Source organism: Hermetia illucens, chromosome 1, assembly GCF_905115235.1.
Source record: "Hermetia illucens chromosome 1, iHerIll2.2.curated.20191125, whole genome shotgun sequence".
NCBI classification, from domain to species: Eukaryota; Metazoa; Arthropoda; class Insecta; order Diptera; family Stratiomyidae; genus Hermetia; species Hermetia illucens.
The window spans coordinates 90,920,078-90,947,096 of record NC_051849.1 but is presented as its reverse complement, the minus strand read 5'-3'; the positions used below and the strand labels follow the sequence as shown (position 1 = coordinate 90,947,096).

Below are 27,019 nucleotides of genomic sequence, written 5' to 3'. Positions count from 1 at the left end.
CGGAAAAACGGAAGAAAGGGAAGTTGATAATTTGGGCGCAACTGGTCTAACGGAAGAGATCCATGCAGTCCGTACGCCGCGAACCTGAGAGGACTTCTAGCCAACGATAACGGAAGGCATCGCGAAAGAAGAAAAACTTTCTTAGGAATCAGGACATGGACACCACCAAGTGTGGCGATAACCAGAGAAATCGGATGCAAGAAAGCGGAACTTTCGGCTTTATATTAGACTGCACTTATGGCTACAAACCTAAGACTTAGTCAAATTAACCTGCAGCATGCCAAGCTTCTTCCTATCTACTGGCGGCAAAGCTGCCAAAATTGCAGGACTGCCCATATATATTTCTGGTTCAAGAGCCATGCGTTCGTTTTAAAAGAATCTGTGATATTGTATTAGTCAAGGGGACTAGGTCTTCTACAATGAAAGATCGTCGAGACCGAGCGCCTGGATTCTGACGTGAAAGTTGTTAGAGGCAACCATGTTGACACAATTTTGTTCCCAGGACCTTCTTGCGGTCAAATTACAATACCTGGTTAATGGTTAGAGGAAAACGTCATAGTTGCCTCTGCTTACTTACCCTATGATTCTTTGTGTCCTCCGCCGGCGCAAGAACTAAGGGATCTGGTATGCACAATCAAGTGGCCTTGAATTTTTAATAGCCTGTGATGCGAACGTTGAGCATATTTGTTGAGGCAGAAGCTGTTGTTGTTGAGCTCCTTAGGCGACAAAGGACTCCTTTGGAGATAGAAAATCAAATGGAAACTCGGAATCGCACACTTCTAGGGGGCTTTGAAGAGGCTTGTCCTATTTCCCGAGGCCAAAACGGTAAAACCGTTCTACGGTGGAACCGATAACTGCAAAGACTCAGGAAATCAACCCGGTGACTTTTAAATCGTGCTTGCAAAAGCAATAAAGATGAAGACTGGCTAAACTTCTGGAATTTACAACGTGAATATAAGAGGCTCGTAAAACGTTCAAAAGAGACTCTTTTAGAGCATACTATGAGGAACTGGAAGATGAAAAACTTTGGGGCTGTGTAGAGTCCTTAATGGGGATAATTCGGACAAGTAGGACTCCCCTAGAAAACCGTATGATACTTTCACCAACTCCAGTGTTGAGTTTACACAGACTCTCTTGGAAGTACACCCCCCGGAAGAACAGGTGGGAAGAAGACAATTGGCGGTCTCTGCCAACCCATTAACACGAAGGTGTTGCAAGGGGAATTGAGAGACCGCGAAAGCAATTGTTACCAATGAAAAGGCGAGGGTTGCTATCCTATCATTTGAACACTTTAAAGCACCTGGCATGGATGGCATCTTCCCAGCGATATTAAAGGAGGGTATACATCACTTAGAGCAACTTCTGAGAAATATTTTTCGATGATGTCTTATTCTGGGCCATGTGCTTTCCTCTTAGCAGAAGGTTAAGGTAGTCTTTATATTGAAACCTGGGAAAGATGACTATTCACATCCAAAAAGTTTCAGGCAAATCAGCTTAACATCGTTTTCGCTGAAATGTCTGGAGAGGCTGGTTGAGCATCACATTCGCGAGAAGGCGCTAAGGTTACACCCACTGAATGAAAACCAATATGCTTACCAATGTGGGAAGTCCTGTGAGTCTGCTCTTCATTTTTGGTTTCAAAGATAGAAGACGCAATTCTGAAAGGTGAGTACACGATGGGGGTGTTCGTGGACATTAAAGGGGCTTTTGACTGTGTGCCCTTCCAAATGTTGTGTGATGCCGCCAGAGTGCATGGTATTGACGAAATTGCAATAAAGTGAATCTACGCTATGCTAGCGCTGAGATTATTGCGCTGAAGTGGGTGTTGATCGCTACTTAAGAATGGAAGCGACGAAAGGCTGCCCTCAGGAGGTTTGCCATCGTCACTTCGGTGGAGTATTCTGATCAACTTACTACTATGCAAACTGCAAAATCTGCCAATATACGTTCAAGCTTATGCGGATGACGTGGTTGTGCTGGCTGTTGGTCGAGATCTCGATTGTGTATTTCCCGGTATTACTGGTGCCATGAGCACCATATCCGGCGCAGCTCTGAATGCATTACTCAATTTGCAGTCCCTGGATCTATTTATTCAGAGCACTGCAATGAAAGCAGCTCATAAACTAATTCGATTAGATTTATGGGAAAACAATGGACGTGGGAGGCACAGATCATTGGAAGAGTCGTTGAGAGAACTGAATCAAGTTCATACAATGCCTTCCGATTCTCGGATCCCCATACACCTGTTTGGTAGAAGATATGAAGTTATCTTCAAACGAAGAGGAAACTGGGACGAACTAGAAGAATACTTGTCAGGATATACTGACGTCTTCTAGACCGATGGTTCAAAAACAGAACAGGGTTCTGGAGCAGGTCTACTTCTCGAATAAAAACGAGAGGTGGGCTTTTCCCTTGGGGCCATACACGAAGGTCTTTCAGGCTGAAGTGTATGTGATCCTCAGGGCGGTAACCTGGATGATTGACGAGCGGTTGAAGGGCAGGCGCTCTCAATCTATAGCGGTAGTCAAGCTGCATTGAGGGCGTTGAGTAGTACTTTGATCATTTCAAAAATCGTTCAGGAATGTAGGAATGAATTCTAGATTCAATACGGTGGAATTACTCTGGGTACCTGGTCGTTGTGGTGTAGAAGGAACTGAAATCTCCAATGACTTAGAAAAAGAGGCTTCAACTTTCCCCATGCCCGGACCGGAACCAGGAATTGAGGTGTCAGTTGTATTGGCTGAAACTGGGAACAATCTTCCCATAATGACAGGTGGCGGAGCCTTAATATTGCTAAACACACCAAGCTTTTCTGGTCAGAACCACACAAACATACTGCAAAGTTTATGCTGTCAAAAAGCAGAAGTATTGTGGGCTTTCTAACACGCCATAATCCAGATAGGAATCATCCAAGATGATACGTATCCATCCTGTAATGAGGAAGAGGAATCCACGGAACATTTTCTATATGATTGCCCTGTCTATGGGCGCATCAGACATCCAATTTTTTGGTGCTGGTGTGCTCCAATTGCAACGGGTAGCATCACGTCCACTAACGGAAATCCTGCCATACGGTAACGAATCCGGTATATTGCGTTAGACAGGGGAATCGAGTACAATGGACCACTAAGGTCTGAGTGCCCAGAGGCTTTGCCTCTCCCCCACCTCAAACACACACACACGCTGCACTAGGTACTAATGGTACAAATGTCCACTCAAATAGTTTTTATAAAAGAAATGTATAAAACCTTTCATACCTGAATCGTCCCGCTTCTGGTTTTCCGGCTTGCTTTGAGCTGTTTGCATACTAAAATAAATTGCTCCAAACAGGCATGTGTGTTTGAAATAATTAGACGGTTTTTGCTTTTGTTGGTATTTTTATTGGCTTATACCAATATTTCAGTGTACTCCATCTGCTTATCTCCCTAAAAGTTGTCTGGCGTTGTGGCCTACACCATCGTTCCATCTTAGGCAGGGTCTGCCTCGTCTTCTTTTTCCACAACAGATATTGACCTTATAGTCTTTCCGGGTGGGATCATCCTCATCCATACGGATTAAGTGACCCGCCCACCGTAACCTATTGAGCCGGATTTTATCCACAACCGGACGGTCATGATATCGCTCATAGATTTCGTCGTTATGTAGGCTACGGAATCGTCCATCCTCATCCATCCATCCTCAGTTTGATATCAGTCAATTTTTTATCATCATCATCAACGGCGCAACAACCGGTATCCGGTCTAGGCCTGCCTTAATAAAGAACACAAGACATCCCCGTTTTGTGCCGAGGTCCACCAATCCGATATCCCAAAAAGTTGTTTGGCGTCATGACCTACGCCATCGCTCCACCTTAGGCAGGGTCTGCCTCGTCTTCTTTTTCCACCACAGATATTGCCCTTATAGTCTTTCCGGGTGGGATCATCCTCATCCATACGGATTAAGTGACTCGCCCACCGTAACCTATTGAGCCGGATTTTATCCACAACCGGACGGTCATGGTATCGCTCATAGATTTCGTCGTTATGTAGGCTACGGAATCGTCCATCCTCATGTAGGGAGCCAAAAATTCTTCGGAGGATTCGCCTCAAAATTGTAGTATCCTATCTTTATTCTTCCCGTTGGACCAGTGCAGTTTGATGTTGTTGGTTGGCTGGTTTTTGGTGCTGACGTTGACACTATGTATTTTGTCTTGCCTTCATTGAGCATTGAGCAGCCCAAGATCTCGCGCCCCCTGCTCGATCGGGATGAAGGCAGTTTGTACGTCCCGGGTGGTTCTTCCCATTATGTCGATATCGTCATCATAGGCCAGTAGTTGGGTGGACTTAAAGAGGATCGTACCTCTTGCATTTACCTCAGCATCACGGACCACTTTCTCGAGGGCCAGGTTAAAGAGGACCCATGATAGGGCATCCCCTTGTCGTAGACCGTTGTTGATGTCGAATGGTCTTGAGAGTGATCCTGCTGTTTTATCTGGCCTGGCACATTGGTCAGGGTCAGCCTAGTCAGTCTTATCAATTTCGTCGGGATACCAAATTCTCTCATGGCCCTGTACAGTTTTACCCTGGCTAAGCTATCATAGGCGGCTTCAAATTCGATGAGTAGATGGTGCAACTGACGTTCATATTCCAACAGTTTTTCCATCGCTTGCCGCACAGAGAAAATCTGATCTGTTGCTGATTTGCCTGCAGTGAAGCCTCTTTGGTATGGACCAATGATGTTCTGAGCGTATGGGTCTATCTGGCCTAGCAAAATAGCGGAGAAAATCTTATAGGTGTTACTCAGCAACGTGATACCTCTATAATTGCTGCACTGTGTGATATCCCCTTTTTTATGTATGAGACAGATAATGCTGCGTTGCCAACTGTCAGCACAAGTTGATGAACCACTTGGTCGCATCCATATTTAACTAATTTGGCTATAATTCCATCAGCTCATGGCGACTTATGATTTTTATGCCGATGAATTGCACGGACTGTCCTCTACTTAGTGGTGGCAGTATTTGTCCATCGTCTTCAGCTGGCGGGACCTCCAACTCGCCGATGTTCTGGTTGTTCAGTAGTTCATCAAAGTACTCAACCCATCGCTCCAATATGCCCATTCTGTCGCAAATCAGATTTCGCTCTTTGTCTCGGCAGGATGAACATCGAGGTGTATAAGGTTTCATCCTGCTGACTTGTTCGTAAAACTTCCGCGCCTGGTCCGGTTGCTCCCTGTACTTTTCTAGTTCACAGACTTGTAGGTTCTCCCAGGCTTCCTTTTTCCAGCTGTGAAGTCGCTTCTCCGCTTAACGGAGTTCGTGATAAGTCTCTGCGCGTGCCCGCGTTCTTTGAGAATGCAACATTACTCGGTATGCGGCATCCTTCCGTTCCGTTGCTAGCTTACATTCATCGTCAAACCAGCCGTTCCGACTCCTTTTGCGGCTGGAGCCAAGTATGTTTGTGGCCGTATCAATGATAACGTTCTTCAGGTGGTTGTGAAGATCATTTGTTGATGCTTCATCTTCAGGTCCTCTGTTGACTGTGGTTATTGCGGCATCCATTTCCCTCTTATAGGTGTCGCGGAGGGCTGTGTTGTGGATGGCTTCAGTGTTAATTCTCACCTGATTGTCAGAGGGGATTCTAGGTGGTATTCAAGGCTGAGCGGTGGCGGCGTTCAATCAACACGTGGTCAATTTGGTTGAAAGTGGTCCCGTCTGGAGAGGCCCATGTATGTTTGGGAACCACTTTCTGCGTAAGCCAGGTACTTCCAACAACCGTTTCGTGCGATAGTGCTAACTGGATAACGCGCAGTCCGTATCCCTATGTAAGCTATGGGAGCCAACGTACCGCCTGAATACGGACTCCTTCACTACTTGACTGTTGAAATCTCCAAGTATGATTTGGATGTCATACTTGGGACAGGCTTCGAGGGTCCGCTCAACTGCCTCGTAGAAGTTATCTTTCTCCGACTCTGCAGTCTCCTCTGTAGGGGCGTGAACATTTATGAGGCTTATATTTCTAAACTTGCCTCGCAAGCGCAGAGTACATAGCCTTTCGCTTATGGGTTTTTATGGATTGTTCTATGCCAGACTGATGAAAAACTGACCATGCAAGGTCAACGTGAAGAGAAAAATTGACGACAGTCATGTAGTTAAAGATCTTATTTTAAAAAATAGTGCAGGTATATATTTATACAATGTTTGCCAAAATTAACAGTTTTATAAAAAAGTTTGTTTGGTTTTTCGTGTTTTTTGAAACGTCAAATTTTTCATAAACGTTTCATTTTAAAATTAAGTTGCATTCCAAAAACCCCGTTCATAACGTGGTTTCGCAAAACAGGGAGTTTTGGGAATCCCCAGTGTCTGCTAGTTCGTTGGTTTCAAATATACTTGACAAGTTCTGATTATCATTCGGTTCCATAGTCTCCACATTCGATGGATCACCCGCTTCATGATTCGCATCGTGGTTATTAGACGAATCCTGGAGGTGTTGGCTGCTATCTTTTAGTGAAATCACTGGTTTGTGGTGAAAATGTAATAAATGATTTGTCATGTCAATAATCACCATCCTTCGAAACATCCGTTGGCTTGCTTTTATAATTCATGAAAAGCGAAATTATACTTAGCACATTGTGGATACCAAGGGGAATAGCTTGAAATAGAAAAAGTATTATGAAATCATAATGATTGATTTATTGGCGGTAACTTACTTATAACGGAAACACCAACGACCACAAGCGCTCCTCTAGGATCTTCATTATTTGAAAATACAAAATAAATAACTCCCAGTACATTTATAGCCATGGCGATGGTACCGAGGACAATGTATGGAAGCAGTAACCATTTCTTCCTTTTGTTTATTCCAGATATTAGCAGCGCAAAGGCAAGTAAAAAGGAAGCTGCAAATACTGCTTGAACCAGTATGACATAATCTGTAAAATAATCAAAAGTTTTGTATTTATATTTTCTGTATTATATATTATTGATTAAAATTAAATGAGTACATATGAAAGGTGAAAGGTATAAATGAATGTCATGTGTGATATCTTAATATCTCCTATAATTTTGCTAATAATAGAAGGATATATATGAAAATTTCCAATTTCGTACTCCATACATATTGCGGTTTTCCCTTTTGCAAAATTTCGTAAGAGGTTTATTGATTACTTTTGTTTTATCGATGGGGATCTACATTTTTAACATCCCCTTGCTTGAGGTTTGGCGAGAAGCAACTGTTTTGCCTCCTCAAGTGATTAAGGCATTGACTTTGTCTTTCTTATTTGATGAGATAGAGTGCTTTGTTACGTGGACCAACACCAAAGTGGATTAAATCTGATTTTTCCTGGCTAATTAGCCAATTAGATTGGTCTGTGGAAACAAAGTCCAGAGCGCTGTTTTGATTCAATGCAATTCATAGTTATTTTCACTTTGAGGAAGCAACTGCATTAGTCTTCATAAAAGGAAATAATGCTCGAACTACTCCTTATCCATATTTCCTTCTCATCATGAACTTCGAGTTCAGGATAATTTGTATGATAGAGGCAATACCTACCAATGCTGAAATTGTCTTTTTTTGCACCCGGTTTACCGAAATTAGTTGCACATCAACTTTTTCTTCAAGCAGTTCTGTCAATCTAGCTCCTTTCGCATTACAATGACATATTTTCAGGTCAGTAATCTTTAACCGAAAAAACCTGCAGAGTTTGCGTTTGCTTATAATTTCTTAAAATATATATTTTTCAGTGATGACATAAACTGATTCATTTTCTTCATAATTGCATCGAGAAGTCCCTATGGATTTTGTGAAATTTTTGCAGGTGAGTGATCTTGTGGAATAGATCTCACAACATTTGCACAACTGGCGATTGATTGGTTATTTAGCATTGTGATTGGTGTCTATGCAACGGTAGGACTGCTTCTAGTTTTAGGTACTGTGGCATGTTCCAGGCGTGTCTGTGGTGCATCTCTGCTCAGCACCCACTCGTACGGGTAGCCTCTGTAGTTAGTAATATGCATCCCGGTGCAACCGTTATAGTTTTATGCTATGGTGCCCAGCTTACTCTTTAAATAAGTAGCGGTGCTACGTAGTTACCCCCACCCCCTCTCCATAGACAGTAAGGAATATAGAAAGTGCGTTTCACAATTATAATTTCACTATAAAATTAACCATGTTATGATGAAATTTACATCATACTGAAGAGTGACTAACACTATTGCATTTTGCTATTAAAGGAACTTACCAGTTCGACAAAAAGAAAAAGTCCTAAATCAATACATTATGTTACTATTATTGTTAATAACTTGTGAAGGTCACCACAAGTCCACCAGACCATTGCAATTTCTGTTACTCAAAACCCTCCCGTTATCATTAGATCCCTCCAGTAATAATTATGGTTCGTTCAGATTAAACTTTTTTTCATTATTGAAAATGCCTTAAATATTTTTTCTAAACTTATTTAACTTTTAATCTTTCAATCTTTCTACAAATAAGTAAAGCCCTATAAAGTTCGGTGTAAAACAAAACTTACTTTACTGTCTCTACCCAACTCAAAAATCTGAAAAAAAAATCAAGAGGCTGCCACTACATTGTATTTGTGGCTCCGAAATACCCTCCATACCGATATCTGTTCAAATAAAGTTAATAATAGTAATTTTTAGTAATTGCCTGTAAAACCCTCTTAAGTTAATCCTAGAATCATGAAAGCAATCTAGGCTATAATACAGAGCATGATCCCAGTTTGGTGGAAATCGCACTATTATTAACAAAGTTATAATAGGTCAAAGTTGTCGCTTCTGTGCAAATTCGAGACTTTGAATGTCAGTATTACGTGGACGCGGGTATTCTCACATATTGCGCCCCCGTTGGCCGTTTCTGGAAATATGCTTCAACCGCGCTGTTTTGTGTGTCTAGCAGTATTAAGGCTCTGCCACCTGCACACTACGATGCACTTGCTCTTTAACTGCTTGCTAATCACCCATGTGCTGCGATTAGAATCGCATACACTCCAGTCTAAAAGACCGTTGCATATTCTTTTCTCCATATTTTGAGGATAACTTCGTATCTTCTACCAAACATAAGTACGGAGATATGGAGAAGACATTGCAAAAACATGATTCAGTCCTGTTAATAACTTTTTCAATGCTCTGTGCCCCTCATGTTCGTTGTTTCCCCCTAGATTTAAAAGTATTAGTCTTTTACTGCTCTCTTTGCAGTGCTCTGAATATATATTATACATATATCCAGGAGTGCAAATTGAGTAATGCATTTAGAGCTATCCTGGATGTCATGTTTATGGCACCGGTAATACACAGCCATACAGTGAAAACTATGTTGTTTCAGCTTAATTCACAACACTATATAAGAAATGTAAAAGCCATCAAAAAAGGCTGCGTTGGATACAATACGATGAAAACTAACGGAGAACGATAAAATAAAACCCTTACTGAGAGCGAAGTACAAAATAATACCCTACTTCCGTAGGCAAAATTGAAATCCGGACAAAAATAAATAAGTCGGGAAACCGAGAACAATACGTTTGAGGTATAAAGGGTTTTGTGTTTGCCTATGTGAGGACGATGGTCAAAGGGTAGTATAGGTCCGAAGGCGAAACGTGGATTGGTACCCACGATGGAGTATAAAACCTGGGAAACGCCTGCTGAACCAACACCAACAGCTCTACTACCAAACCCTATCTCCACCTCCACATGGTGACCGCTGGGAGCTCTTTCTTAACGAAAAACTGCAGACGGGGGTGGATGAAGGCGAGTCTCCCGCGCCTAAAAATGGGACAAATTGTACCAACTGGTCCACCAGGTTGGGGGTCGGGTATGGCTAACAACACTACATGGAAAACAACCTATTACGAAGCCACACAAGGAGTCTCGGGCTGGTCTGACAACACAACGACGAACCCGGCAACGCAAACGGAATTACGATTTGCGCATTTTCTCATGAAACGTGCGCTCCATGTACAGAGATGGAGCTGCCAAGCAGCTAGCCGATACCCTGTCCCATTATAGGGCTGATGTAACAGCAAATTTTGTGCTCGTAGTAGGTTTCTTAGTCAGCCAAAAAATGAAATCTGCTGTTATCGGCTTGAAAAACATAAGCGAAAGGCTATACACTCTGCGTTTGCGAGGCAAATTTAGAAATATAAGCCTCATTAACGTTCACGCCCTATAGAGCAGACTGCAGAGTCGGAGAAGGATACCTTCTATGAGGCAGTAGAACAAACCCTCGAAGCCTGTCCCAGATATGATATCAAAATCATACTCGGGGATTTTAACAACCAAGCCCGTATTCAGGCGATACGTTGGCTCCCATAGCATACATCAAAATACAAATGATAACGGATTGCGGATTATTCAATTAGCAGTGACACACGAAATGGTTGTTGGAAGTACCTGGCTTGCGCGGAAAGCGGTCCACAAATAAACATGGGCCTCTCCAGACGGGACCACTTTCAACCAAATTGACCACGTGTTGATCGAACGCCGCCACCTCTCACCCTTGATGAATGTCACAACATATAGGTGAAGTGAAGCCATCCACAACAAAGCAATCCGCAACACCTATAAAAGGGAAATGGATGCCGCAATAACCGCAGTCAACAGAGATCCTGGAGATGAAGCATCAACAAATCATCTTCAGAATCACATGAAGAACGTTATCGTAAATACGACCAAAAACATACTTGGCCCCAGCTGCAAAAAGAGTCGGAACGGCTGGTTCGGCGATGAGTGTAAGCTAGCAATGGAACGGAAGAATGCTCCATACCGATTAATATTGAATTGTCAAAGAACGCGGGCACGCGCAGAGACTTATCTCGATCTCTGTTGAGCGCAGAACCGACTTCACAGATAGATAAAAGTAGCCTGGGAGAACCAATAGGAGAAAGTGATCCGTGATGCTGAGGTAAATGCGAGGGGTATGATCCCTTTAAGTCCACCCAACTATTGGGCTATGCTGACGATATTGACATCATCGGAAGAACGACCCGAGACGTACAAATTGCCTTCATCCATATCGAGCAGGCGGCTCGAGATCTTGGACTGCACATCAATGAAGGCCAGACAAAATTTATAGTGGCAACGTCAGTAGCAAAAATCAACCGACCAACAACTTCAAATCGCACTGGTCAAACGGGAAGATTAAAGCTAGGAGACTACAAGTTTGAGACCGTTGATAATTTCTTCCATCTAGGTTCGAAAATCACAACCGATAACAGCTACAATGATGAAATCCGTGCACGGTTGTTGTCAGCCAACAGAGCCTATTACAGCTTACAAAAGCTGTTCCCCTGAAAACGTCTCACAACATAGGATCAAAGCTCTTACTGTACAAGACAATGATCTTGCCAGTCCTTATGTATTCCTCGGAGACTTGGGTTTTTGCAAGAAAAATTGCGAACTTTTGGCGGCGTTCTAGAGAAGAATTTTCCGAAGAATTTTTGGCCCCCCACATGAGGATGTACGATTCCATAGCCTATATAACGATGAAATCTATGATCGATACCATGACCGCAGGCTTTACAGGTTACGATGGGCGGGTCACTTAATCCTTATGAGTGAGGATTATCCAGCCTGGGAAGTCTATAAGGGCAATATCTATGGTAGAAAAAGAAGACAAGGTAGAGCCTGCTTGAGATGGATGGCGTAGGCCAGGACGCCAGACAGCTTTTAGGGATATCGAATTGGTGGACCGCGGCGCAAAACGCGGATGCCTGGAGTTCCATATTAAGGCAGGCCTAGACCGGATACCGGTTGTTGCGTCACTGATGATGATGGTGTGAGGAACGATAAGCGCATGGCAGCTCAGTGTGTACATAGTTACAAATTCGATTGGCCTCTATTTTTTAAAGAGCCAATAATTCAAATACTTTCATCCAGAAAACACTGCATTGATAGTAGTAGTTCACTCTAGGACTTTAATATTAATAGAAAATGTGAAGAAGCTCACTTACAACAGATACAAATAAGTAGGAATACCGGAAGCTGGGTGGTTCAGGTGTGTTAACTAATGTCAGGAAGGTACATATATAACATATATAACTACAAAAGTTGAATACCGCTGATACCAACTCGGCTTGCCCCGGGTCTCTGATTCTGGGGTCCCTCGATCGTCGTTACTCATAGTCAGTATACGTCGACACCGTGAGGATAACATAAAATGCAAAAGAGGTAAATAATTCTCCTTTTTTTACTCGCACGGAGAACGCGGTATGTTTTGATACCTCTTAGTTTTCTCTTCCGAGAACACTGATGCTGAATGTGACCAACACTCGTGCAATTCCCATCTTGGTAAATATATTATAATAATAATCGTTGGCGCAACAATGCATATTGGATTTGACTCAGGTGCTCATTCACAGCTGAGTCGACTGGTATCCGATGTCAAATCATGATATAAATCCCACTGCCGCCAGTGAGATTTGAACCGCGACCTTCCGTACGACACCCTTGTGCTCTAACCACTCAGCTATCCGGACATCGGCAAATATATTGGTAAATTTATAGGTTGTCTTACTGTTATAACCACTAGAGTCACCTGGACTTTTTGCACGGTGCTTTGGTTTTTTTTATGCTGAACGCATCTATTATAATACGCGTGGAATTCCCGTTTTGGAAAATGCATAGATGAACTTGGTTATGACATTACGGATAATGATTTTTCGAAGTAGACCTTCAGAGCTGAATTCGATTAGTCCTCGTCTTGTCGTGTATCTAAGGAAAAGTAAGTAATATCCTCATTAGAAATTAGGCTATAATTGTCTTCCTTTTAAGCATGCAACTTTTTATACAGTTCATGCATTTTGCGAGTGCTCTGGTCCTTTGTTAGGTGTTTTTCGCGGCGATAAAAGTGAGTCGTGGAGAGCATGTGAAAACAGATGTGAACAAGCGCAAAATAAACGCAGCTAGCCCCTTAGAGCGGCTAGCGCACCTTGACGCCCCCTAGCAACGGTCGGTTTCCGCCGACAAACAACTTCCCGGTCTCTGGCAGAGGAGGTAATCTGCTTATCTCCCTCCCTCCTCCTTCAGCTAGCCCCCGCAACGCTCCCTAAACGAGTGCAAGTGCGTTGAGAGGTACGTTGCGGGAGCTAACTGAGTTGAGGGTGACTACCCTCTGTGCCAGATGCCGGGAGTCACATTCCGGCGGAAACTGGCCGCTGAAGGGGTTAACCCTCAACGGAGGGGGAGGTGTAAAAATCGCTAGGTGCGTTTGTTTGACAGATATTTCCACCCATTTTCACACATTTTCCACTGTTTCGAGTAGTAAACCTAACCTCACCAAACATAATAAAATCGATTTTTTTATGTAATTTAACATCCCGCCGTTCCGCCACCTATTAACTTACTTTTACCGCAAAATGCAAAAAAATCCAAACTTTCTACCACCTCTTTTGCGTTAGCCACATACTGAAGTATTATCCAGCTGGATAATGGCAAGGTGGAACGGATAGCTAGGCAGTGCACCTATGCTGCCAGCATTACTCGAAAATTATAGGTCATGGGCCTTTGTTTAAGATGATAGCTTGTGTGCCCTAATTTGCTACTCGCTGGTAGGTTTTCGCTCTTGTCAATAATCAGCGTATATTAAAACTTAACAATTGCGTATGGATTGAATTATATTTTGTGACACAATGTAATGTAATACTGAATTTAGGTGTGCCTCCAAAACAAGTCATCAAAGTGACCTGGACTAGCATTTTTAAAAAGGTGGCCAAGCGAGTAGAACTCCTTTCTGCAATTGTATCGATGTGCGCTATTGTTTTTGGAGCTTTACATCTATTGCAGATATCGTTATTTATTTTGCCTATTATTTGTAGGAATAATAATAATCGTTGGCGCAACAGTCCATATTGGATCAGGGCCTTGAAATGGGTTAGAGCACTTTATTTAAGCCCGTAACGGTACACTACAGGATCACAGTACCCTATAGGAGGCAATGTCGTCACCATTGCGCTTGCCCGAGATTATTATCCTGATTTGACTCAGGTACTCATTCACAGCTGGGTCGACTGGCATCCGACGTCAAATCATGATACAAATTCCGCTGCCACCAGTGAGATTTGAACCGCGACCTTCCGTACAACAGCCTTATGCTATAACCACTCAGCTATCCGAACACAGGAATGCTTTACTGTGTGGTTTGAGAGGAGTCGCTTTAAAATTTTTTTGTGGTGATACTTGTGGGGGGGGGGGGGGGTTGTCAAGGGTCGGATAGGGGTGAATAGGAAAGATCTAGAGAAGAAGGTGCTTTTAGTTCATGCAATGGATTGGTAGCTCTCATTCCAATCATTGAGGGTTTGCTTTTTAACATTGCACTCGATATCCGTCGGTCGGGCCAATTGCTATATTCAGGAATCATCGACGGGCGCTGCAGCAGCTGCCCTGTGAGCAAGAGTGTTTCGTATGTAGCCGCTCCGTGCCATCTTCTTTCATTTGTTTGTGCATCTCTCAGATAGATTTTTTTGCATTGAGACCCATTACAGTCCTTGGAAGATAGACCATAGTTTAAGTATCTGGAAACATCTGTACCTCTAACATGAACTTAAGGGGGGTTTCCGGCTAAATTTATAAAGTATAGTAATATACTGTTATTAACTTTATTTGTGGAGACTTCGGAGCCATTTCTGAATAAATTGGGTGTGACAGACAGACGGACAGACAGATATCTAATCGATTCTAATAAGGTTTTGTTTCACACAAAACAAAAGGCTTAGTATTAAGGAACCATTTTTGACAGCACTCCCGATGAATCTTTCGTGAATCTTTTATTCTCACTTAAGGCATTGCATAATCTGTCGCCTACCATTGTGAACATGTTTTTATGTCAGCCGAATATGTCCAGCGTTTGGTCGAATCTATGTCAAGCATTATTAATTAATATTAATTAATATTATTAAAAAAGTTATAGTAGATCAAAATTGCCTATTTTGCATAGATTTAGTGCACTCTAAGACGTCATATGTATGCAAATTGCAGGACTGAATCATTTGAGCGTTTAATAAGTATACACAAGAAATTTTGGTCGAGTGGAATAAGGATTTGTACGGTATGCATCCAGAACGCATAACAACCAAAATATGACCCAAGAATGCCCGACTTCTTTCTTTCTGTTTAATTTATTGGAGGGCAAAAGCTACTGCTAGCTCCTGCTGTAAGGTTGAAGCTCTTACTTACTAAAACCAACACCTTCTGCTTCACTTACCTCGCGAGGCTGCCATTATGGTATTACATCGCGGGGCAACATCGGTTATTAACTGCGGCTTGTGTTGCTGTACGTTATTTTCCTTCAAAACTTCCCTTTCCTCAGGCCGTTGCCGATCGTCATATCATGCACAGCGTCCCGATGACAGTCTCTACTACTTTTCTGTGTGCCTAAATTGGCATGATGGACGATAAATATATAAGTGGTATCCTCCATGTCATCTTAGGAATTGTGTTAGGTAGTAGCTTACTTTTCCAAGGTATTTGACTCCTGTTCGCTCAGATATCGATGAAAACCATACGAGCTGTCATACATGCTGCTTTTCTGGATGTGGTTCGGAAAGGTCAAGACGTTTGCAATCCACTTAGAGGCTATACAACTCTATTTTTTTCTCTACTGCGAAATGCCTGACAGCTACACGAAGGAAGATTGAGTGAACAACGCTTGAGATAAGGAGCCGACGAGTTTGCCTTAAGCCACCTATATTTGCTAACGCCCTCGTGAGCTAGATTCTCAGGAAGCGGCTTAAAGTTTAGTTTCTGATAGGCCGATACAAGATCAGCTTTTGCGTGCCAGGATCTAATTTATCAAATTATTTCATTTGCGAAGATCTCAACCTCCTTCAGGTGCCTACAGTAATCTCGATGTCACCTGCAAAGTCAGTGATGGTAACGCATCGCGTATCGTCAAAATGCCGTTGTACATTATTATCGACACCGGAAAAACCTGAAAAAACGCAGGTTGTCCGAAATGCTAGAGTCCAGTTCAGAATTTATTGGCCCCAATGGCTGCAATTTTCGTTCTGGTTCCCATATTAGAGGTTTATTTTCAGTAATCTCATTTGGTGCCTCTCATATAGAAACTTCTTGGAGAGGAGTGCTTATAATATTTCATTGCAAATAACTAGGTCGCGTCCTGGAACAGTATTTCCGCGAAAACTACCCCAACAAATTTCTTGGATGTGAAATCGCCAATTGTTGTTTTCCAGGTTGATTCTGTTATTGTTCGCAAATTTTCTTTTCTCACCCGCCATTGGATGTCCTTGGATGATTTGTCGCTAATAAAAGTAAGACCGTCTTCGAAAGGTGTTGTTGATTTACACCTGACATGACGTGGTACTTCATAGAACCATGTAGTTTTGAGAGCAGGCCTGTCTCAAAGACGGTTGTGGCAGAATTTATAAAATTAAGGATAAGAAGAGAAGACTACTCGGTGTTTATAAAAATATACCGCAAATTTCTTCTACGGCTAAAATGTACGCGTGTATATGAGGCATGCACGTAAAAACATGTGTGTACTCATGTAGCAATTATGTACATACAGTTGGTCGTAAAAGTATTGACTCACCATAAACTAACGGAAGCAAATTGAAATTTTACAATTTAAGAAATTCCTATCAAGTATAAATAGTCATCATTACAAACTGTAATATTCATACCTTAAAATCCAATAACTTAAAAAAGCAAAATTGGCAGCAGAAAATATAATAATAAGTTGGCTTTAAAAATAGAAATCGAACGTAAAAAGTGTTGACTCAATAACGAACATTTCCTAGAATGATGAGAATCACCGGAATATTATTATATTTAGCAATTTTTAGATTTTTTGTATCCTGGTTTTGTCGTCTTGGGAAAATTTGACTTTGGAATTATGCCTAAAGTATGTGAAAGAAGTGAAGTGGTGGAAAGAAATTTAGTGATCCTTTTCCTAAAAAGTGTGACGAATGCTAAGATATAGTGGTTTTCGGTGTCGCATATGCTCAAAAAAGATTTGAGTTAGTAAAGTGAACGCATGTCATTCATACAGCCAGTCCAAAAGTTTTAAGTTATTTTTTGTGCAAACCTTTTTTATATGGAAACCAATTTTTTAAATTACCTTATAATAGTTGCTATGAATGCTATTATATACTCTTGTGGTAACTGTTGTAAGTGTTGTTACTTTCTAGCAAGTATGACGATTTCATGTCTGTCTCTCCGCTTGCCAGTCTGTCTGTCACACCCGATTTACTCGGAAATGGCTGAGCCTATTGTCACATACGAAAGAAGGATGCAACATTTTTTTACCAAATATAATCATGTGTGGGGGGGCTTAAGAATGCACTCAAAGTCTTCTATGTTTTTCGTAAGAGGCGAGATAGAAAGAGATAGACATTTTTGGGCTAACAACTTCCAAATTTTGAATTGTTTTTGTTACCGAGACGTAAACGACGGCTCGGATAGGGACTGACCTCACGGCTACGACTTTTGACTATCGAAAACGGACTATGATTGTTTTCTAGAAAGCTCGCTTTCTCCAACTCGAGCGGATATTCAAACGGTATAAGTTGGACATTCTGGGCCTAAGTACGTTAAGATGGCGGGATTCTAGAGAGTACAATTCTCTCTCTTGCGGGGATCTGATTTTGTACTCTAGAAAGTCAAGAAGTAGCAGACGTGAATCCCATGTCGGGTTGCTTCTGATGCAACAATATCGAGAAGCATTGGGTTGCCATCAAAACTGCTCTTTTCTCGAGTGGCGCACAAGTTGTCGGCCACGTCCTGCAGAGGCGTCATAAGATCTGACAGACTACGTAATCGTGGAAACAGCACTTCACCACCGTTGTTAAACATATCACGTACAGTGGAGTTCCTCCCCTTATGGATGAAATGGTTAGGTAGCATGCGGATACGGACGGCTCCTCCAAGCAGAAGAGAAATCATTTCGGCCATCAATCCACTCAGACGGAGTAAAACCGTTGAACTCGACGATCTTCTTGAAGAGTTGTTTATCGCTTCAAATGCAGTTACTGCAGGTCTGCTCATTGGTGCGGAAATACTGGGAATCCAAAACCTTTTCCAGAGAGTGGAAGAAGGGTACCGATTTTGAGTGTAACAATTGAAAGAGCGGTATCTGCCTGCTCCCTGATATCGCAAAGAGAATAGCTAAAATAATCCTGGAATGCATCAACGAGAATCTCAAAAACTTGATCGACAGAGAACTTGCCGGTTTCCGCTGCGGATTATCCTACATCGACCGTATCAACACCTTACCGATTATTTTAGAACAGTGCGTGGTGTGTAGATCTTCGCTTCAACAGCACTTCATCGATTTCAGGAGCGCTTTCGATATGGTGAACAGGAAGTATATCAGGAGGGGCATTTGGGAAAAACGAATAGCTGTTATCAGAGTAATATATGATGGCGCAAAATGCCACGCGCCGCACTAAGGTAAAATCTCACAGGATTTTGAGTTTGAAAGGGGAACCGACTGTTGTATTTTGCCACCGATAGTGTTTATTCGTTTTATCGGTGACGTTCTTCATGCTGTCTTGTCCAGAAGACGTGGAAAAGTTCAATTTCATTTCTCGAATACCTCGACTACACTGATGGCATCTGTTCACTCTCTCACCAGGTCATGGACCTTGGCTAAATGGTTCTGGATTTAAAATGAGAGGGAATTAGAATTGAACTGAAGATAAACATCAACAAAACCAAGGTGTGTAACGGGTTATCGCACTCTACCTATCTGCATTAACGAGCAAAGCATCGAAGGCCCCGATCAATTTATATATCTTGGAAGCCTGCCGATGATGGCACCGAACTGGATGATGACCGATGCGTTAACCGTGCTAGATCCACTTTCGCCTGCTTTGTCTAAAATTTGGAAATGCGGTTATCTCAACAGGAAGATCAAGTTGAGATTGTTCTGTGCTAATGTTATTTCTGTGTTGCTATATGGGAGTAGCACATGGAAAATGAATTCCACTATTACTCAAAAACTCTAAGCCTTCGTGAGCACCTGTCTGCGATGTATCATCGGAGGACACTGGTCTGGTACTATCACAAATCAAGAACGTGGTCGTCGCACTGGCCTGGTACTCCTACGTAATGGGATGTGGCAGTGGATCAAGTAGAACAATTGCATTGCGGTTTACGCTATGCAGTGGAATCCATTCTCCCAAGATGCCGACGAATAGGTCGCCCCAAGGGACTTGGCGCAGAGTAGTAGAGAAGGAGGACAGACATCTCATGAAGTCGTCGGGAGGCTGAAGCACATTTCAGATAACAACCAACGATGGCGCGTAGGTTGAAGCACTATACCCTACCCTATATTTGAAAGGGAAAACGGATCGATGAAAAAAAAAAACGATCGGAATAAGCGTCAAGCAATTGTAGTGCAAGCAGTAAGATGATGTTGACGAACTGTCGGACCGCATCTTGTTTGAGAGCTTATGCAAACGGCACGGCTGCTAAAATTTATCTATAATAAAGTGCGCTTCAGTTGATGCGCATTTTGCGTGGATATAACACTGGTCTATTTTAAATCAATTAATTTGGTGAGGATATGCATTATGGAATACTCTTTTTGATCTTTTGGCCAGACTAGGAAAAGTTGGCGGGATCTAAGGTGTGAATCTCGGTCTTTTCAAAGCGCAATTTTGGTGAGAATCAAGGCCTGAACGAATACGGTAAACAACGTCGGTGGTGGTTTCGAACAAGATAAGCAGCAATCACTACCGCTCAAATAATTTTTATCCAGCATGGCTCAGCGTTCATACTGGTGGTTGGAAGAGATACCCGAATTGTAAGCGCATCTTCACGTTTGAGTTCCGAAAGTCTTTCGCCTGTACATAACTACAGCCGCCATGAAACTTCTGCCAGAAGTCCAACCGCCAATAATCGGGCCGCCGAAAAAAACATGGATTCTCCGGAGACTTATGAATGGGGGCTCTCCTGGTTCCAATGGTACCAAAGAACGTCTGATGAGGCTTTGTGGTCAAAGCCACTTCAGATGAGTCCCGTGCAAACTCATTTCTGATCGGCTGGTATTCGACACTCAGTCATGATATAAATCCTTCTGCCACCAGTGAGAATTAAACCGTGACCTGTCTAATTGATGTAATCTTGTCGGTATTAATGAAAATTTCTGGATACCATGCTAAGTTGAAAACGGATGATAATTGTTTTCCGAAACGTATTACACTGTTATACAAGAAAAGGAAATACGCTAATGAAATCTTAACTAAACGAGTTCAAAAACAACAAAAATGCACAGGATGAACTGATCGGCTTCGGAGAGAATGTTTTATTTAGCGACAAATGTAAATTCGGAATCTTTGGCTTTTCTATAAGAAAGTATGTGCAGGCAAACGGAGAAAACAGAATCGTAAAGAAAACATGCCGCCTACGTTAAAATTGGCGGTAGTTCTATGTGGGTGTGAAGTTGTATGAGAGCAGCTAAGGTGAAAACCTTTTGTTTTTAGTCAGTATCATTGGTAAAACTGTTTGTTTTATTTAAAAGCCAGTGCAGTAAAACAGGGAGTTACCGACAAGTTTACAACGACTTGATATTCTGCCCGAATCGCCAGGCGTCAACGGAATTGACTAATTTTGGTGACATCTCAACCAAGCAATCAATGAGTAAAATAAAATTTTAAATAACAACAAGTTCCGTACAATTCTGTAGAAATACTGAAATAAGTAGAGAGGTAATCGAAATATTAATTCAATTGATGCCTTCGAGGTAAAAATATTTTAAAATTTAAAGGCAAGACGAAGCGCTGATTTCTTATTGGAATTTATGTTGCATTTTGAATGTTTTTAGTCAATGGTGTTTGTATTCAGTTTCTTTCTTGAATTGAAGTATTATTGATTCTAGTTATGGGTGCATTATATTTTTGCTAATTAATATAGACTTTGAAATATATATGTATATCAAGTTTCTTAACTTAATCGGTTTTGATTCTTTACACAAATAAAAAAAAAATTCCAACGTGCTTTAAGTGAGTCAACACTGTAGTGACTGACTGTATATATTTTCTATAAATATGCATCGTCCTACTTACGTCTTTGATAAGCAACACTCAGAACTATTGAACACAAGATAAGATATGCCAAGGAAATAAAGAATCCGAGAATACCCAGAACATACGCCCCCATTTCCAGTTTGCAGCAGAAACAGAACGTTTTAAAGGGCAACATTGCGACGTGGTTATGTTCAATTTATTTATTTATACTTTTGTGTTATACTCGAACGTGCTGAAAACTGAATCGCTACTAAATGCTGATGATAATCGACGGGGACCACTTGTATCTACGAACTCTTCTGAGAATGAACTGAAAATGTAGCTTTCTTTTGCAATATCACGCACACCACTTGGCAGATAATCTCCAAGATTCCAAGAACTAGATGAGTGAGCTTTCTCTCTTATGTTTTGATTTTTGGCGAACGGACGTAAACAACAAATATTCTAATAAAATTTAACCTTCTGAATTGATAATTCATTCACATCATGCATGTAAAGCTTCACACGTCAGGCCACTCGAACGTGCTTTCATGTTTTGGTGGCTCTCATAATTAATTACATTGTAAGTGCAATGAAAAATAATTCCTTCGATTTACTGCATTCTTTTATTGAAAGACATTTTTCTTAAGGGAAAAATTGGAATAATGACATCATACACTGCGGCCTGAATCTTTCAATAACTGCGCTCTTGACTTAAACTGATGATCTAGGTTTTTAAGTTTCTTTGTAATACACATGAGCTGTCACAATCTCGGCAGATGCCAGATTTTACCTAATACTAGCACTAAGTGCCAAGCATTTAGACTCGGACGATCCTACTTACTTAAAAATAAATATAAATACCAGTTCGGTAGTGGTTCCTGGTGCAGGTTAATGGGAGAATTCTTCGAAAACTCCCTGTAACATTGAACACGTATGTATAATAGAATGGGGTATTTCTGCATGGTTTGATCCACACTATGTGAGAGTCCCAGGACACTAAAGGAAGCCGTAAGGGATTTTGGTACAGTACGTGCAGCTGACAATATTATGGGAATTACAACCACCCACCTAGACACCAAACGTCTTTGATTGCCCGAGCTGGTGGTTCATAGTGAACCTTCTTCTCCACGTATTTCCGTTGGAATATCAATAATATACACGGAACCGTCTTTTCAACTAGCAGGACGACAGGCTTGTTATGCAGTATGTTTCGATCAGTTAGAACTTGCCGTCCCAAATGCACTCCATTACATTGTAAACTATCAAGTACTGCCTGCGGTTCATATCGGTAAACTGGACATGTTTCCGTGAACATCGTACATATACCATTGTGCCTGTTGGTGTATTGCACCGGTGTCATTACAGTGCAGTCAGAAATGAGAGGGTGCAACGTCTCTAATGCCGAACCACACATTCTGCACTGGTCGTACCGCACCCGCTCTTTCATTGTGAGCTTTTATAAGGTTAGGTGGCGACCATGCCGTGCTAAATGGCACACATGAATCTCTCCGTCTTAACAAAGAGCTCCTTAGCACACAGCTAGCTGTTCGACAAATGCAAATCGACAAATGGTTGTCAAAGGCAATCCATGTGTTTGGCGTGCTTGCCTTTAACTTCCATTCATCGATTCGCTCTTGGTCTGCCTTCACCTCACTCAGAGGATTGAAAGATCGATCTTTAGCGTTAATTAATGTCACTTTTGTTTGATTGGATTTTAATCAAACAAACTTTCGCTATTGCTAATGTTCTAGGTTAACTTATATTTTTAACTTGTTTTCCGAATTCCGTTTCCACCACTTTAAGAAAATTTCAGTATTGTCTGGGCATTCGCAGTTACGGTTCTTTACACCCTTGTGATCAAACTTAGTAAATTCATATTTATGTATATAAAAACAACTTGGAAATCACTTTTGTATAAATGGGTTTTTAATATATTCCGTTATATTCATTTTCTATATTTCATGTTCCAAATATTAATTAACGCTACTTTATAACATTATTATTGTTATTATTCAATTTAGAAACTTTATAACATAATTATGTATTATTATTATTCAATTTAGAAACTTTAGTCGCAGGATTCCACGTCTTACCTTTGCGAGTTTAACTATATGGTGAACGGTGAAAGGTTTTTCGTATTTATTTGATGGGCCGCGTGAGAAGCCGCGTGTGTCTCCCGGTGGTTGTGATAGAAGAGACCGGCTTATTTCCATGCGGTCTTTTCCTGTCCCAACCAACGGCACTTTCTCACCGCTAGTCCTCCACTCCCGTGGCGAGTTCTAAAAACGTCGAGAGTTCCGCGTCATCTATTTGTTCGCATTCGCAACGTTTGAAATAATTTTCGAATGCTGCGAATCCTGCCACACCACAGATCCTTCAAGGTTAAAGGAGTCAGCCCACACTCTGTTTTACAATTAGCTGCACGCAAGGGACGCTTGCTATTTTTTGTAAAAATAGGCGCCTTGCGAGGCGACTTAGCGGTGATTTTGTGCCACCACGTCAAACACGCCCTTACCTCCACTGTCACGAGGCAGGTTCATTCATCTCCACCGCAGAGTTTGGATGATGCACTCGGAATTTGGACACAGTAGTGCGAATCCGCCGCTGGACGTTTTCCAGAGTGGTTATCGTCCACGGCAATATTCCGAATGCATATCTATTGTTATTATTATATCAATCGTTTGGGAAAAATTGTTCCATGAAGTAGCCATTCTATCTTTTGCAGTTAGGGTTTTCGTAAATAGTGTCAAAAAGTTTGCCTTGCCCAACAAAATCACCATTTTCCATTCCCATTTGACCCCGGATATGATACCAGTTGGGGAAACTCATAAACAACAACTACATAAGTGGATACTTTTCCGATTACAAAGGTCACCGTCACTTCGAAGTTTGTCTGTTCAAAATTTAAAGATTATTCAAAATTTCAAAATAGTAAAGATACTTTAAAATTAACCGTAGTGGTTGGTAACATAGTATCTTATCTTGATGAGAGTGAATATTTTCTTCTTCTCTTTCTTCTTGCCTACATTTTTTTTTTAGTTTTTGCTCTGTTGGAGGTTTTGTTTAAAAATCAGTTTACTGTCTTTTTGTTTTTTTCTCCCGATGGAAAGTTGGAAAGCTTCAAAAGCTACCGCAGGCTCCTGCCACACGGTTTTGTGGGACTCTTACCCACTAAAACCACCTCCTTCTCCTTCCACTCTCCCCGCGGAACTCCCATTTAGTATTACGTCGCGGGGCTGGATCAGAATTTATTTTGCGCCCATGTTAATATTCGTGTTCCTCTCGCGTTCATTCTTTCGGACGACTTCTTCCTGCCTGTTGTAGCTCCTAATGTAGCCCTTTGGGCTTCGAATAAGGGCAGTGAAAAAAGACGTGTTCTGCGTCCTCTGGAATATTTGGACACTTTGGACAATATAGCGAATCATCTAGTCCAAATCGATACAGATATGCTCGATAGCCTCCGTGTCCGCTCAAGAATTGAGTTAGGTCGGAACCTACTTCGCCGTGAGGTCGCTCGATCCATTTCCGGATATCCCATATGGATTTGTGAGTCCAACGGCGTTTTTCTGACTCGTCCCACTTCTCTTGCCATTCCGCGACAGTTTCAGTTCGTGCCAACTGTCGCCGACGGGCGGTACGTTCTCCGGTGAGGTACATTCAATCGTAAAGTCGTTATATTTCTTTCGCCAGGATTTCAACCGGGACCATTCCTGCTATCACGCAAGATGCTTCCTTGGATATTGTTCTGTAAACGCAACATGTTCAGTGTACATTTATGCGATACTCCAATCTTTCTCTTATTTACTATATTTTCCAGTGCATCTGCCCATACTGACCGCCTTCGAAATAAGTGCCAGAGGAGGCACTTTTTTAACGATGGTAGCTCAGAAACCCTTTTCAAGGTTAGTTGCGCACCCTCCCACACATCGTTGAGAGAGGAGCAGTTCTGCCTGAGCCACTAGTTCGTGTCTTGGTCGGCAAAGTTTAGTCGTAACATTTTTCGGTATACACCTACCGACCCAAAGCAAAGCTTAATGCCTTGCGAGGTCCTTACAGCTAGGAGGACTTTGTTCCTAAGCTATTCGCACTGCTCAGTATCGTGATGAATTAGAGTCGCCATACAGAAGCCATCCATCGGCTTCGATAGCCTCGGCAAAGCTTAATGCCTTGCGAGGTCCTTACAGCTAGGAGGACTTTGTTCCTAAGCTATTCGCACTGCTCAGTATCGTGATGAATTAGAGTCGCCATACAGAAGCCATCCATCGGCTTCGATAGCCTCGGCTGCAAATGAAGGGCTAGCCGTTGCCGGTCGAGCCCTCTTTGCTGCGTTTTGTGTCGAAGAGTTAGGATCGTCCGAGGACCACTGCCGCTTCGGTTTCCCCTTAACCGCAGGTGCCCCGAACGATCCTTTCTCTTCTCTTGGTTTGAAATGGTAAAAATAAACTTTCTTATGTTTAACGCTTAGAAAACCAGCCAAATTTATTGGCAGTTTCTTTCTAGAAATTAACCTTTTTCGACTATTTTTGTTGTTAGTAATTAAAAACCAACTACACTGAAGTGTTAATGGGGTCTTCTAATTAAAGTTGAATCTACTATATCCGTTAACTAGCAGTTATGGAAAGGTTTTTTCTACTTTATGCCTTGGGTTCAGGTATTTAGTGTGGTTTTTCAATAAGGGGATTTCCATCTGACCTAAAATAACTACGTCAAATTGAGTATTTAGGATAAAATGATGTTAACAAAGTTTTATGAAACAGAGTTTAATATTTTTAAGAAAATGAGTACATTGCGTATGTATGTCAAAATTCAAGAAAAATTGGGTTAAATTTTTATTGAAAAAACGCATTTGGAAAGCTATTACTTCTACACAGGCTACTCCCGTTTTATAATTAAACTTTTGTATTTTTTATTGAAGTCCTAGCTATGACTCCATGTTTATTTCAATTCCCTAACTATCGCAGTTTTTACGTTATTATTCAGTGATGTAAGGGCGGCGATTTTTTAGAAATTAAAACTCTTTCTTAGGCCCATCCATTAGCCGGTATAAAAGGCCTTCTCCATGTGTATAAGGCAAGCGCCTACGCACTCACCGTTGTTAATCCGCAAATATCCAACGTTATATTATTACATGTATTGTACTCAGGACTCCCAGCATCCTCAACAAAAAAATATTATTTACTTCAGCCTGGTTTAGGTCTAGACTGATGACGGATTTCACTTAAACATAATTTGTACCCATTACGTGTTTGCGATTATATTTAAGTGGAGCAATTACCATCTATCGTTACTTTCGGTCACACTGCTCCCAAGGCAGAGGTGAGGCAGCGTCTGATGGGTTGCCTCTGCCCTGGACGAAACCGTCAATCAACTTTTTGCTTTTTTGTAAACTCGGGTTTAACTACAAAAGAGGGAGTAAGTTTCTCCCAAGTGGTTCGTTCCGTCACTAAGTGGGTGCGGACTCAGGACCCTCAGCATCCTCAACAAAAATCGAAATCCGAATTTTACATTCGGCAATAGTTCCGCCTTCAAAGCTTCCAATACCAACACCTCGAACACCTTCATGATGTTAGGAAGAAAACTGATTAGGCGGTTGCTCTTAACATTGGATGAATCTTTTCCTCTCTTTAAGATTGCGAATACCTGGACTTTCTTTCTCTGTCCTGAAAAGAAGGCATTGTTCAATAGATTATTGAAAAGGATTCTATACCTACGGACGTCAACGTCTGGTGGTGCCTTTGGATAGCATCTATATCGGAAGATCTCTTATTATTTACCTGTCGAAACATGGAGGTTAATTTCCCATATGAGACAAAATAACTTATATCCGATTCGCTTGGTGAAATACCCTTTAGCTGCTCTCGGCGAAATATGGGCGAATAAGAATCGCTGCAATTTTAGGGAGTCATTTGAACTCAACCAATGTGGAGTGATCATAATCACTACATCTCCAAAAGATGTAGAGAGATTCAACAGATTTGACGCGAGTGAGCAAAAGCTTTTGGTTTTCCCAGCCTTTTTATGTTTGCAGTTTTAAATCCTTCCTTTTCATATCCTTACATATTGA

General features: G+C 41.6%; 1 protein-coding gene across 2 annotated transcripts; it reads right to left on the bottom strand.

Moving 5' to 3' along the window:
• Positions 1–6,138: 6,138 nt before the first annotated feature.
• LOC119646925 lies at positions 6,139–21,302 on the bottom strand. Of its 2 annotated transcripts, XM_038047606.1 has the most exons (5): positions 15,439–15,669; positions 15,189–15,358; positions 6,688–6,909; positions 6,543–6,629; positions 6,139–6,478 (listed from the first exon to the last, which is right to left on the bottom strand). In XM_038047606.1, the coding sequence occupies exons 2-5, from the start codon at positions 15,202–15,204 to the stop codon at positions 6,294–6,296; spliced, it is 510 nt and encodes a 169-aa protein (XP_037903534.1). In that variant the 5' UTR covers positions 15,205–15,358; positions 15,439–15,669; the 3' UTR covers positions 6,139–6,293. The 2 variants fall into 2 exon arrangements, with proteins under 2 accessions (XP_037903534.1, XP_037903533.1); XM_038047605.1 differs by lacking the exons at positions 15,189–15,358; positions 15,439–15,669 and adding an exon at positions 21,013–21,302.
• Between the last annotated feature and the right edge of the window lie 5,717 nt (positions 21,303–27,019).